The sequence below is a fragment of the Cydia fagiglandana genome, chromosome 7 (assembly GCF_963556715.1).
Source record: "Cydia fagiglandana chromosome 7, ilCydFagi1.1, whole genome shotgun sequence".
Lineage (NCBI taxonomy): Eukaryota > Metazoa > Arthropoda > Insecta > Lepidoptera > Tortricidae > Cydia > Cydia fagiglandana.
In genome coordinates this window covers 21,280,981-21,294,698 of record NC_085938.1, presented here as the reverse complement: position 1 = coordinate 21,294,698, position 13,718 = coordinate 21,280,981, and the positions used below count along the sequence as shown (strand labels likewise).

At 41.0% G+C, this 13,718-nt stretch overlaps 2 protein-coding genes across 2 annotated transcripts; both read right to left on the bottom strand.

Annotated features, from left to right (window-relative positions):
• Positions 1-2,358: 2,358 nt before the first annotated feature.
• LOC134666130 (zinc finger and BTB domain-containing protein 11-like) lies at positions 2,359-5,220 on the bottom strand. The gene is made up of 4 exons (XM_063523285.1): positions 5,037-5,220; positions 3,578-3,682; positions 3,156-3,251; positions 2,359-2,994 (listed from the first exon to the last, which is right to left on the bottom strand). Exons 1-4 carry the CDS (start codon positions 5,109-5,111, stop codon positions 2,923-2,925), a joined length of 348 nt encoding a protein of 115 aa, XP_063379355.1. The 5' UTR covers positions 5,112-5,220; the 3' UTR covers positions 2,359-2,922.
• Positions 5,161-11,808, bottom strand: LOC134666129 (zinc finger protein 420-like). The gene is made up of 8 exons (XM_063523284.1): positions 11,529-11,808; positions 11,001-11,092; positions 10,293-10,590; positions 9,323-9,434; positions 8,630-8,871; positions 7,382-7,506; positions 5,737-5,803; positions 5,161-5,358 (listed from the first exon to the last, which is right to left on the bottom strand). The coding sequence occupies exons 1-8, from the start codon at positions 11,643-11,645 to the stop codon at positions 5,161-5,163; spliced, it is 1,251 nt and encodes a 416-aa protein (XP_063379354.1). The 5' UTR covers positions 11,646-11,808.
• Positions 11,809-13,718: the final 1,910 nt, after the last annotated feature.

The window sequence follows — 13,718 nt, the reverse complement described above, 5'->3', positions numbered from 1 at the left end:
CTGAAGAATCGCCGGCTAGACCCCCCAGGTATCCATAACAATAGACTAACGCGTTAGACAAAAGAGGGTGTCACTTTCACCTTCGGATTCAAGGGTGTTACAGATGTGGAGAGGCGAGGCGTTTGTCCGATCTAAGTTTCGGTTTCAGCATAAAAAATAATGTTTCATTTGGCCGAACGTTCGGTCTAGGTTTCGGCAGGTTGCGGTATAAAATTCATGTTGGTTTCGGTGTGGATTTCGGTCGGACACCAATGTTACCTATCGTAATCGATAACGCTTTTTACTCAGTAACAGAGAAAGCAAATGTCATTCAATTATATTATAAATCCGTACAAATTGTACAAGTTGCCTTCAGTCGCGCCTAATAGGCAAGCGAGAGATGTGCTAACGAGCTCCCGCGCACCACGAGAGGAAGATACAAGCTTATATTCAACAACATCATTAATATGTATATTAAAAATATATTTTTTCGTGATTTCGGTGTTGATCCAGTTGCTCAGTATGACCTATTATTATATTCACACAAACAGTAAAATATTGCAGGTTATTAAAAAAACATCCTGTTCCTGTATGAATACCTATAAAGATCCTGGCGAGTTAAGCACCTTTTAAGTTGGTTAATCTTAAAAATAGCCCCGTGTTTGTGCCTACGTTTAAATAGGGTAGATAAGTAGGTATCATGTAAAACGATACCTACTCAAGTCGGCTCGCAGATTTTACCGTTCAATTCTTGACTTAATTCACAGAACCCTTTCATACAGTGTGTAATTTCAATACGGGTGAACATTTAAACGGTGTTTGAGGTAGATTTTGCTTAGAAATATTAACCATACAAAATAATTCGGCCCGCAATGTACCTAATACATTCGACACATATAAGTTACGGGATACGAGCTTTTTCAAGTAACTCAACGGTTTGTTGGCAGTTACTATTAAAAAGCTCGTAATGTTATGTCATCTTATGTCTCTAGCGCCACTTGCAGTAGGTACCATTCCATTCCACTAACCCGGGTTAACCGGTTAAGGTGCAAGTGTCGCTTAATGTTAGCAGTAGGTACATTGCTGCTTGGTTAATTAAAAATAAAATAAATAAAATAAAAATAAAAAACAATTACGGGGTAATAATTAAGTGTAACTTATAAAAACTTCTTAATTAATGATTTATTATACTTATTGCCAGTATAGGATTTACACACTGTGTAATTAACGTCCGTAGGGTGTCATTGAGGGCCAAACAGAACTTCCATTACGTTGACAATGACATTGAATGGGAAGGCGGGGGGCGACAACAATAGCTATCTATACAATACCATTATCCTCATGTACCTATTGACTTTTTAAGGAAAATCTCCCCGCAAATAAGTTATCCTTTTATAAGATTTATCCTTAATGCTGAGTACCTACACATATTGTGCTGACGTCAATGTAAGGGACGCAGTTATCTTTTAGAGGGAACAAGCGATATAGCTATCAAATTCACCACTTACCTTCGCCCCTTAGATTGGCCTACATTGGCCCAATATGACTAAGTATCATCGCCCACACTGTTAAAACTGTACATCGGTGGACCTTATGCCTTTTGTATTAAGGTCCACCGATGTACAGTTAGGAGTGTTGCTGTTTATACTCGGCATAAGTTTTAATATTGTTTTGATATGACGATGGACGATCACTCATGCTGATTGGAGCTATGGCATCTCGCCCGTGTTCATTGGTGCGCGTGAGATGTCTAATGACGATCGTCAAGGTCGTGTCAAAACAAAACTGGAACATTTTTTAAATCAGAATCGGGCTCCAGGGTATCTCCATTATTTCTAAACGTCTGAACTTTTATTTTTATTTTGCGCGTCTTCTCAGCAAAAGAGACTATGACAGTTAAGATCTTGACATGTAACGCTAATGTAACAAAGTGAACAAACAAAAATTGTATGACATTTTACGGACATTTTTCTCTACGTACTTTACAAACATCTTGGGAAGGTACTATCAAAAACTAGTCCTTTAGGGTTATAAACCATAATCGCCCATACCTAAAAAAACCGAAATTTTCGCGGTTTTTTTCGATTTCTGACAAAGTTGCATCCGGCGCTCGAGGTCTCAAACTTGCGATTATTCATTGGGCCAACATCATAAACAAGTCTGCAAAAAATCAGAACTACCGGATTTGACGCAAACGACCCCGCTCGTTACAAAAGTTACTAGATTGCTGGTAACTAGATGTTATCTTACCGATGACGCTGTTATATTTTCGCCGGGAGTTAAGAATGAGAGTTTAAATTTAGAATGATGGCCTACATTATTAGTTTTTCTCAGTAACGCAGAAAATGCGGGAGGAAGGAAAAGAAAAAAAAACATTAGTAAGAATCAACGGGTTTATTTACACATAAAAAAGTTTTATGGGTGTTTAACAATAAAATTAAAGATTATGCAACAACATTATGTATTTGTGTTATGTTCCATGAAACTCTCAGTCACTATTATTTATGATTTCGCATTAGGCCAGGGTTAAAATGTTTCAATTCCAGCTCAGAAGTTGGTAACTCAAGACCCAAGCACAGTAAAAATCACGATACGGGGATTTAAAAGAGCCATCGAAGTCGAGAAATTGCTTAAATTTTAATCCCCTAAATGGTTATTTAGGAAAAATGTAGGGGAATGCCCCTACATTTTTCAGGTTTTTCTTTTACCACTTCGTCTGTATGATTGATCTATGCTAAATTTCAAATTTCTAGCACTTGCGAATACGGAGCAAAGCCGCGGACGGACAGACGGCAATAGCGAAACTACAAAGGTTCCTAGTTTACCTGTGACTGTATACCGTGGTTTGCCGACCCCTAGTGGAGCTTACGTACTTAAATGTGTGCCCTCAAATGAGTCAAATGTTCACATCACTTGTATTAGTGGTCGTATTATGATTTGTCATCAAGAGTGCGGCGCGAGCAGCAGCGGGTTCTTGCGTAGAGTGCGGATGGCAAGCTCGTAGGCCAGCGCACCCTGGAAACAGACATCACATCTAAAACGTTACGCGTACACAATTATTACATGTCTTAACAATTTTTACACCTATTTATGAGAGCTTCTGTTGAATAACTTTGTCATAAATAAATTCCAAGACGAATAAAATGGCAGACAACGCTTGGAAGATGATTGCGTACCTGTTTGCCGACGAAGACCGCCGGCGGAGGACCCATGGCCCCGGAGCGCGCCGCCGCCACCAGCTCGCGCATCAGCAAGCGCTCGCGAACCAGCACCTGGTACGTAAATAAATTAAACTTTTAATTTGTGGCAACACTATTTGGCCTTCGCCATGTTGCAGTCTTTCAGTGGTACTAATTTATATGACAAGAAGACTCTTTGACAACAGACCTTGAAATTCATCGAATGTACGTTACTGTTACATACCTATGTTGCGTTGATATATATGCCGATTTAAAGTAGATCATTACTACTATCTTGTTGTAACATTTAAATGAGGTTATGATATAGTTTTCAGATATAAAAACTGTTGGAGCACAATTATCCAGTGGGGATCGAAATAGGCCCACTTTACGGTGTATATATAGTAGATTTTTCTCACCTCTGCGTTCATCACGTTGACCGAGCGCCGCTTGAGGAAGACCCCGTGCTTCTTGAGGCAGTGGCGGTTGAAGTCGTGCTTGTAGCTGTATGGCTGCGAGCACAGCTGCAACACAACGTTTAACAGTTTTCACATTTGTCTGATGTGGTGTGTCGTATGGTTGCGTTCACATTTGTGTGATGCACGCTTTGTCAGACAAATGTGAACGCATGCATATTAAGGGTCGGTTGCACCAAACTGTTCGTATCGTTAAAGAGGTCGCTAAATTTTTATGTTTTAAACTTTCCATTACTTTAATCGTAAGGCGCCGGGACGCGCCGGCTGACGTTGATCAGTCTGTCAAATGTGGTTGGTGCAACTGGCTCTCAATGTATGAAACCGAATACCGTTCTGATGCGTCACGAACGCGACAAATGCGAATCCGGGTTAATGTGAGGTATGACCCCTTAAAAAAGGATTCAGCAAAGGATGGGGACTCAAATTTAGATGTAAATGAACTGGTATTACAGGTCAATCTATGTACTCAACTAACATATTTTAAGTACAGAATATGGGTCGACAGACATAAAGATTTTCAATTTCAAAAAATCGAAATTTGTAGTTTCTCCCCTGTGTGTACCCTCATGTGGTGCCTCAGCCCGATCTGCGAGAAGAAGGACATGTTGCACAGCTCGCACTGGACGTTCTTGTAGACTGAGCTGTGTCGCAGGTCATATCTCACGGTGGTACCGCCTGTGTGAGGTGGCGAGGGGTACTGTACCTCGCAGTTGTAGGGCCGTTCCCCGGTGTGCACCCTCATGTGGTGCCTCAGCCCGATCTGCGAGAAGAAGGACATGTGGCACAACTCGCACTGGACGTTCTTGTAGACTGAGCTATGTCGCAGGTCATATCTCACGGTGGTACCGCCTGTGTGAGGTGGCGAGGGGTACTGTACCTCGCAGTTGTAGGGCCGTTCCCCGGTGTGCACCCTCATGTGGTGCCTCAGCCCGATCTGCGAGAAGAAGGACATGTGGCACAACTCGCACTGGACGTTCTTGTAGACTGAGCTGTGTCGCAGGTCATATCTCACGGTGGTACCGCCTCGTGTGAGGTGGTGAGGTATACTGTACCTCGCAGTTGTAGGGTCGCTCCCCGGTGTGCACCCTCATGTGGTGCCTCAGCCCGATCTGCGAGAAGAAGGACATGTGGCACAACTCGCACTGGACGTTCTTGTAGACTGAGCTGTGTCGCAGGTCATATCTCACGGTGGTACCGCCTCGTGTGAGGTGGTGAGGTATACTGTACCTCGCAGTTGTAGGGTCGCTCCCCGGTGTGCACACTCATGTGGTGCCTCAGCCCGATCTGCGAGAAGAAGGACATGTTGCACAGCTCGCACTGGACGTTCTTGTAGACTGAGCTGTGTCGCAGGTCATATCTCACGGTGGTACCGCCTCGTGTGAGGTGGTGAGGTATACTGTACCTCGCAGTTGTAGGGTCGCTCCCCGGTGTGCACCCTCATGTGGTGCCTCAGCCCGATCTGCGAGAAGAAGGACATGTTGCACAGCTCGCACTGGACGTTCTTGTAGACTGAGCTGTGTCGCAGGTCATATCTCACGGTGGTACCGCCTCGTGTGAGGTGGTGAGGTATACTGTACCTCGCAGTTGTAGGGTCGCTCCCCGGTGTGCACCCTCATGTGGTGCCTCAGCCCGATCTGCGAGAAGAAGGACATGTTGCACAGCTCGCACTGCACGTTCTTGTTGGCGGAGTTGTGAGTGCGGACGTGTCGCGATAGCTGGTGCCCCTGTATAACACGCCATGGTAATAAAATTAATATTGTATGTATTAACACATTATTGTACAGAATATTTAAAAAAACATTTAGAAGGCACTGAGTACAGCGTTGTGTCGAATGGTCCCTTGTTACGAACGGAGGAGGAATTTGCTGTTAACTTTACATCGGTGGACCTATGGCCTTTTGTAATAAGGTCCACCGATGTACAGTTAGGAGTGTTGCTGCTTGTACAAGGTTCCGACTTCCGATTACTTACAGTAAAGTTAGTATGAAGCATGCTTTAAAGTTAATCGAGAACTGATAAAAGTCAATAATAGTGTCAACGGTATGACCGCCTTTGTTACCAATAACATTAGACTCTTATTAAATTTTAATACTATGACTCACCCTCTTGTAAGATTTGCTGCAGGTTTCACAAACGTATCTTCTTGTCTGGTCGTGACATTTTTTGTGTCTGTAAATAAATAAAGCTTTTAGTTAAGTTTTGATCTAATTAGGCTAAAAGATTGCCGGGGCAGTACAATAAACCAAAAGGCATACATAAGAAGTCATATTGTCTGTTGGATGTACCGTAAGATGCCCTTCAATTGTGTCGTTTAACTTCTAACTCGGATAAATCCATTCGACCCTCTTATGATGTTATCTACCCTATTATATAAAATAAATAAAATAAAATAAAATAGCCTTTTATTTCTTGCAATTTGACATTTTAGAATAGTTTTTAAAGTTAATATTTAGCAAGAACCCCGTCTTCGCAGGTGAAGGCCTCCTCCAGAGTTTTCCACTCATCTCTATCTTGAGCTATTTGCATCCAGTTTTGACCAGCGATATTTTTTATTTCGTCTTCCCATCTAGTCACAGGTTTTCCTATACCCCGTTTTCCTAGTGGCCCTTTCCATGACGTCACATTTTTGGTCCAACGCTGGTCCGGTATCCGTGATACATGTCCCGCCCACTTCCATTTCAGTTGTTTGGCGTGTCTAAGCGCGTCTTTGGCCTTTGTTAAGTTTCTTATCTTTGTATGTCTTATTTTTTGGATTTTTTTGATGCCGACCATACTACGCTCCATTCCCCTTTGACAAGTTCTTATTTTGTCTTTGACTTTTTTTGTGAACTTCCATGTTTGGCATCCGTAAGTTAGGCCTGGTAGTAGACACGAGTTCATAATTCTAGTTTTTAAGGTTATGGGCATGTTACTCTTGAAGATTTCTTTCAATTTCCAGTACTTGTTCCACGTGCTTTGTATTCTCCTTTCGATTTCCAGTTCATTATTTTTCTTGTTGAAACTTATTTGCTTGCCGAGGTATATATATTGTTCAATATAGTTTAAGGGCTTGTTGCCTACTGTTATTGTTTTCTCTGTACTGTTTGTCATTATCATAGTTTTTGCCAGGTTCATTTCAAGTCCTACTTTGAGACTTGCTCTATGTAGAGCTTCCATCATAATTTGAAGTTGCGATCCCGTTTCAGCCAGTACGACGAGGTCGTCTGCAAAACGGAGGTGGCTTAAATATTTGCCTTTTATATTTATACCGTAGTGCTTCCAGTCTAGCTGTCAGATAATTAACTCTAGGATGGCTATAAATATTTTAGGGGATAGAGGATCTCCCCTATTACCATTTCTTAATAGGTACCAAAATCGCAAGATCTGACAGTTCGATTTATCCGAATTTTAAGTTAAGCGACTCAATAGTATCTTAAGTTAAGCGTTAAGGTCCATCCACACCCCAGTTAATAGTTGTGGAGCAAAACTTTGTAACCGCTCCGCAGAAGCTAACTGTGTATGGTGTGGATGCACCTTTAAAGATTATTAATTGATGGATTCAAGCCACTATCTTCATCAACTTCTTAGTCATCAACTTTATCAATTTTGGTCGGGTAGTTATCGGTTAGAGAGCGAGTTAACTCTCTACACGATGTTGAAATGTCTTGTGTAGTCAAACGTCGAGATATATACGAGTAACATAAGACAGTATTTGTATCCAAGCTGAAACAGGGACCTTCGCTAAGCTCGGTTAAAGAGGTAACTAACTGGTTGAGCGCGTGGTGTGAGTGGAAGGCGGCGACGCACTGGTCGCAGCGGTGGTCGCGCGCGGCGGAGTGCGCGCGCTCGTGGTTCAGCATGGCGCTGCGGTGGTGGAAGGTTCTGCCGCACCCCTGCATCAGTTAGGGCAAGCTGGTCAAAGAGGTAACTAACTCGTTGAGCGCGTGATGTGAGTGGAAGGCGGCGACGCACTGGTCGCAGCGGTGGTCGCGCGCGGCGGAGTGCGTGCGCTCGTGGTTCAGCATGGGGCTACGATGGTGGAAGGTTCTGCCGCACCCCTGCATCAATAAGGGCTGATTTAGACGGCGTGCAAACTCGTATGCGATTTTAGTTATTACATTGAGGACTATTGGTTACGTCCAATTCAGCCAACTATTTAATCAAATACCGCAATGTAACGAAACTCGCATGCGAGTTCTCGCACCGTCTAAATGATCCTTAATGATAAGCTGAATTTAAACTGTTGTGAGACATACTAACATTGAATAATTTTAAGGTTTAGACTGAGTTGTTTTAAGCAGGTTTTAAGTCACTCGCGCGACATGTTTTGGAGAGCCTAGGTCTCCTTTCTCAAGCACTAACAGTGCGAGCTGCGTTCACGACGGCCGTGTATCGCGTACTTATTACCATTGGGTAAGCTGGTCAAAATAGAGCGAGCCTTGTGGTCATGATGAATTACTATAATGAACGGCTAGATCACCGTGGAAATTTTCAACTATAATTTCAATTCAATTCAATTCAATTTCTTTATTATTCAATTTAGGCATTAACATAATGCACCTATGAAGGTCAAAAAAGTACATTTGTACAGAATTCAATTTAAATTAAATTAAACAATCACAACAAACATCAAATACATAATTACAAACACATTGCATAATTGGTATATATACCTATTTGGAGATAGAATGTGGATAGACTAATTAAACTCTTTGACTTTGACGCTTTTATGATTTCTGTTAAAGTCGGCTCTTTTGATAAATTTTCTAATTCTTGGGTGAGGATAAGTAGTAAAGCAAATAAAATAGTGTTTTTCAAACGTGGGTCGCAACCCCTCAGGGTGACTCCGTACGCAGGTCGCAGAAAGCCTTAGAAAAAAATACTGTACCAATTACGAACATCGGTGAGTATGTATACGCATAAAACATTTTCATTTCAATGGGGGTTCACGAAAATTTTCTTCGTGTACAAAGGGGTTGAACATTTATTTTGAAAAATTGGAAAATACGATCATACCTCAAAGCCGCACTTATACAGCGGCTCCCCATGTAACACAAGATGGCTGGTCAGATTCTTGGACAACTTCCCGCAGTACGGACACATCCCCTCCTTCGTCTTGGACTTGTATTTCTTCTTCTCCCGCGGCTTCTTCGGCTCGTACGTGGCCATTACGCGGAGGTCCTCGATCCAGGTCGGTTTTATACGAACCCTGTTGGATGCTTCTGTTTTGCCGTTTCCGTTTTTGGTTGGTTTTGACACTAGAGTAAAATAATACAGAATAAACAACTGGAATATTAAATTCAAATAATATGTATTTGAGGACCTCTGTCCTACCATTTAAAAAGCGGCCACGCACACAGAAGAGAGAAAGTAGTATGACATTTCGAGTTCTGGCACCCTTACACATTCTCTACAGAAATTCAATACTAGAGTCGGACCAAGCTAACTCTGCATGGCATTTGCAGTGACAAAGTGGAATTGTCATCATTAATGTAATTTTTTTAATGAAAATATGACGTTAATAATGACACTTTATATCTTTGTTCTGTTCAAATTGGTGCAAAATTAGCTTAGATGGACTATACATACCTAATATGTACCTATATCTACAGAGTAAGCGTAATTTTATTTAATGTGTTTGTAAATAATAAAGAGTAAATATTCCCCGGAGGGGCTGCTAACTCTTACAAATTTAATGCCAATACTTACATTTAGTCTTTTTCTTTTTCTTGTGTTTTTTCCCATATTTCTTCTGTATAATGCTGTGTGGCAAATACTCATCAGAGTCCGAGTCTGGACCACCTTGGGCCGCATCGTAATCCTGGAATAACGACAGCCATTCTTATGCAACAATGATTCATTATTATATTCAAAGGGCTTATATAGGAATATAGTTTATACAATCCGGTTGTGTATCAACCCTTTGATCGAATAAGACAACTGACCCCTCACCAATCCACCAACCACCCCCCGAGCATTCCGACACGGTTCACGATGACGCGCCACACTCGATAGACGTGGTGTTCAAAAAGTAAATTAAACATGTTCATTTTTGGTGCCAATTTTTTTTTATCCAAAATCTGTCTAATTTAAAGAATAAATACTTTCACTTTCACTATATTTAATTTACATCTAGTAAACAATCGAATTAAAACTGTCATGAGATATATTAACATTAAAATCATTTTACGGTTTAATCTCACGCGCCTTAGTCACTCGCGCGACACGTTTCCGTGTAATCCGTCAAAATAAAAAAAGAAAACAACACGTAACCTAACATATAAGCAATAAAATGTCCCAACTCAACATGATCCTTTTTTTTTTTTTTCCAAGAGGGGAAATGCTTTACGCATACCACCCCGGCGCGGGGACGGGCCGGGATGGTTATGTGGGACTCCCTGTTGTGGGCTCATGAGACCCCAGGTTTACCCACTAAAACCCCTCTGTTGCCGCCTCGCTGCTATACGGCGAGGTCCCAGGAACGCCGAAGTACTCTTCCGCAACCTCGCCAGCAGCTCAACATGATCCTAGCCTAGCCTAGCGCTGGTCTTCCGTCAGGGTCGTGAACTTGTGCAGCATAAAGTGTAACACAAAATATAAAACAAATAATAAAAAACACGTCATGATTATCACATTAGCAAAACACAGCAAAACATGGGTTGTGGTTCACAATGCTAACCTGATCATAGTCATTTTCCAGATCATCCTTGATGGTATCAAGGAAGTCCATGACGGACATCGGCTGATTGTCCAGCTCCACTTCTATGCAACTTGGCTCTACCTTCTTAATTGTGGTATCCTTGTAACATACAGAGTCTTCTGCACTCTGCAGATTCATCTTAATGTCCTCATATTCTTTGAGTAGATATTTCTCATCAGTTGGGGCCACAGCAATTTCAAGCTTGACATCTGTTATGTCATTAAAATGGATCCTTTTGAAATTTGAATTGTTCTTTTGATGCAATTGAGTGTTGGACCTAGAAATATAAAAACCTGAGCTGAGAGAATTATTCTTAACAATGACCCTATTATTAAATTGGATTTTTTCACATTTTCCCATCATTGCAAAAATTGCTTGACATGTTTCTTCAATAAAAAAACTTTTTTTTTTTATTATTATGGCCACAGACTAGCCGAGGCGTAGACGTGGGCCTACGATGGAAACTTTGTTTAGAACTGTTTTCATTGATTAAAAATAGGTTGTGACAGATGGACGAACAGACAGATGCATGAGTGATCCTATAAGGGTTTTCATTTTTTTCGGAACCCTAAAATAGTAAGTAATTAATCTGAGGAGTCTTATAAGAGTATGACTGGTCAGCCTATACATAAGGATAATTATAATAAAATATGATATCCTAAGTCATACAGGCATTAATCCGCCTACCTTAGTATAAGAAGTTTAAAATCATATAACTCTTTGAGCTTTTTCCGACAAGCCAGGCATATTTGGTCCGTGATCCCGTCTTCTCTTGTAATCTGTAGGACAACACAAAATAAATTAATTTATTTTATTTAAGCTCTACAAAAATGTTTTAGTTAAAAACCTGTAAAGTTACCAATACAGTTTAAATTTTCTTGCTTAGTCCTGATAAGATTGATATCATAGTATCAGCACATATTATTTTGATGAGTGATAATAATTCTTTAACATATTGAAGATTAGTTGCAATATTTCACTCAGTAACATTGTTAGTTGTAATAATTTTATTTCCAATGACTGATCGCTTAAAAAATTAAAATCATTTATTTCCAACATAGCATCACTAGCTAGACTAATATTGACAATGTGATTAGTTGGGTTTTGATTGGGAATTATCTGTAGCTATGAGCCGAATCTCGTACGGCATTACGATACCGGCAAAGTTTAGATCAGTTTGGTACAAGACATCGTTATCAATTTGTTAGAGGTTACCTTGATACTAGCGACGTATGTTATCATGTCAGCGAACGTAGTGTTGGGATCCCCATCTGTGTTAAATATGCACCGTACATTCTTCCTGGTTTCCAAGCAAATCCTACATTCGGACATTGTTTATTCACAATTTTTCAACTGTCAAGAAATGTTAAAGATCATTACAAATCGCACAAAGTTATCATTTATAACATTGTCACATTATAGCAGTAAAGGTCTGAGCTGGATTCCCAGTTTTACAGTGCGTAAATGAAAATGTAAATAAATACGATACGGCAGTTCGAAGCTGCTATGTTGGAAAGTAAACTGTCAATAGTGTCAATGTCAGCTGACAGGAGAACGTCAATTGTCAAGCTGTTTGAGTATATGATTTTGTCGCTCATAAGCAACGAATGAGGACTAAAAGCCGTAACACACTTTAACACCGCACGCATCAAGGTCGCGGTGCGGTAGTGTGTTGTGGCTATAAGAAGGGTTGACCGCGAAAACCGAAGTTCGCAAATTGGGGACATCTTTCTCTTTTGCTCCAATTAAAGTGACTGCCCAAGCCCTCTCGCGCATGAGAGGAGGCCTGTGCTCAGCAGTGGGACGTATACAGGGTGTAATCGTTAAGTGTGGCCAGGCGATAATTGCGTAAATATAACAGATATCAGAAAACTTCCAATTGATATCGAAAGTGGGTTACCTAATGAGTAAAATTACATTAATATCTTTTTTTTAATTTACGGAATTATCGGCTGGCCACACTTAACGATTACACCCTGTATAGGCTGAAATGATGATGATGATGATGAAAGTGACAGACAAAAAACCTGTAACATGCGAACTTCGGTGTTCGCGGTAAGCCCTCTGGACTGTACCAGAGGGCTTACCGCGAACCACGTTCGACGTGTTGCCTGCCTGTCACACTTACGTACGAATTTACAAGTGCAACAGAGAGGCAACACGAACGTGGTTCGCGGTAGGCCCTCAGTACCTATAATTAATTTATTACTGTAATTGTGAGCGTTAAATGATCTGCTACATTGCAGCCTAAATCAGAATTAGATAAAAATCATTGCAGACTTTTCTTGATCTAACTCTGCCTACTATTAAATATTTTAGTACCTAAACTTGGTATTCCCAAAATAAACCAATTATTTTTCTACTTCCCATTACCTGTTAATCACCGATCAAATGCAATGTGTGCGTACATAAATCCTCGGGCTGCCGACTTGTTAGCGTTAAACGAAACAGACGCCTCCACTCCACCAATAAATACTTTTAATATAAACACTCCTGTGCAGTTTCTGACTCCGACGGTTTCTTCAAATTCCTTTAGACTATACCACTTTGGGAACAAATCAAATTAATTTATTAAATATTTATTTTTGAATTGTGTAGGTATAGGAGATGCAATTAAGCACGTCCTGCTCGTCCTTCTAAAGGCCCTTGTACATATTGGGCCAGCGCGGGCCAGTCCAAGGGACGCAGCCATGCGGTAGAATGAGATAGCAATATCACTTGCTCCATCTAACGGTGTAACGCATAAATGCGTCCCCCAGACTGGCCCACGCTGGCCCAATATGTACAGGGGCCTTTGATTGCTTATACCTACCTATAGGTACTCGAGAAATTGGGACGGGTACCGCCGTGACGGCGTTACTAAGGAGGTCTAGGGCGTAAGCCGAAGACGTCAGTTCGCAATTGTCTTCCGCTAGGGCCGCTACTGGAGAAGGCCTTAATCACTTTTTTAGGGTCCCGTACCCAAAGGGTAAAAACCGGACTTTATATTACTGGAATTCCACTGTCCGTCTATCTGTCACCAGGCTATATCTCATGAACCGTGATAGTTGAAATTTTCACAGATGATGTACATATTTTGTTTTGCCGCTATACTAAGAAGTACGGAACCTGCGGCAGGCGAATTCGACTCGCACATGTCCGGTTTTTCTAGTATATTGATATCAGTTTATCCTTTTTAGACTAAGCCTAGTTCAGAGAGTTCATAGAGAAAAGGAATACTATTAGAGTAGAAGTAATAAATAATACGAGATACATACATATATTACCTAATAAGATATACCCAATACATAGATAAGATTTTGGATTTCGGGTTTTGTTCGAACTTAAAGATCAAGTCGTATGCCGCTCCTGCATATAGTGCTTATGTCTTAAGTAAGTTATGTATTTAAGGTAGGTATACGTATA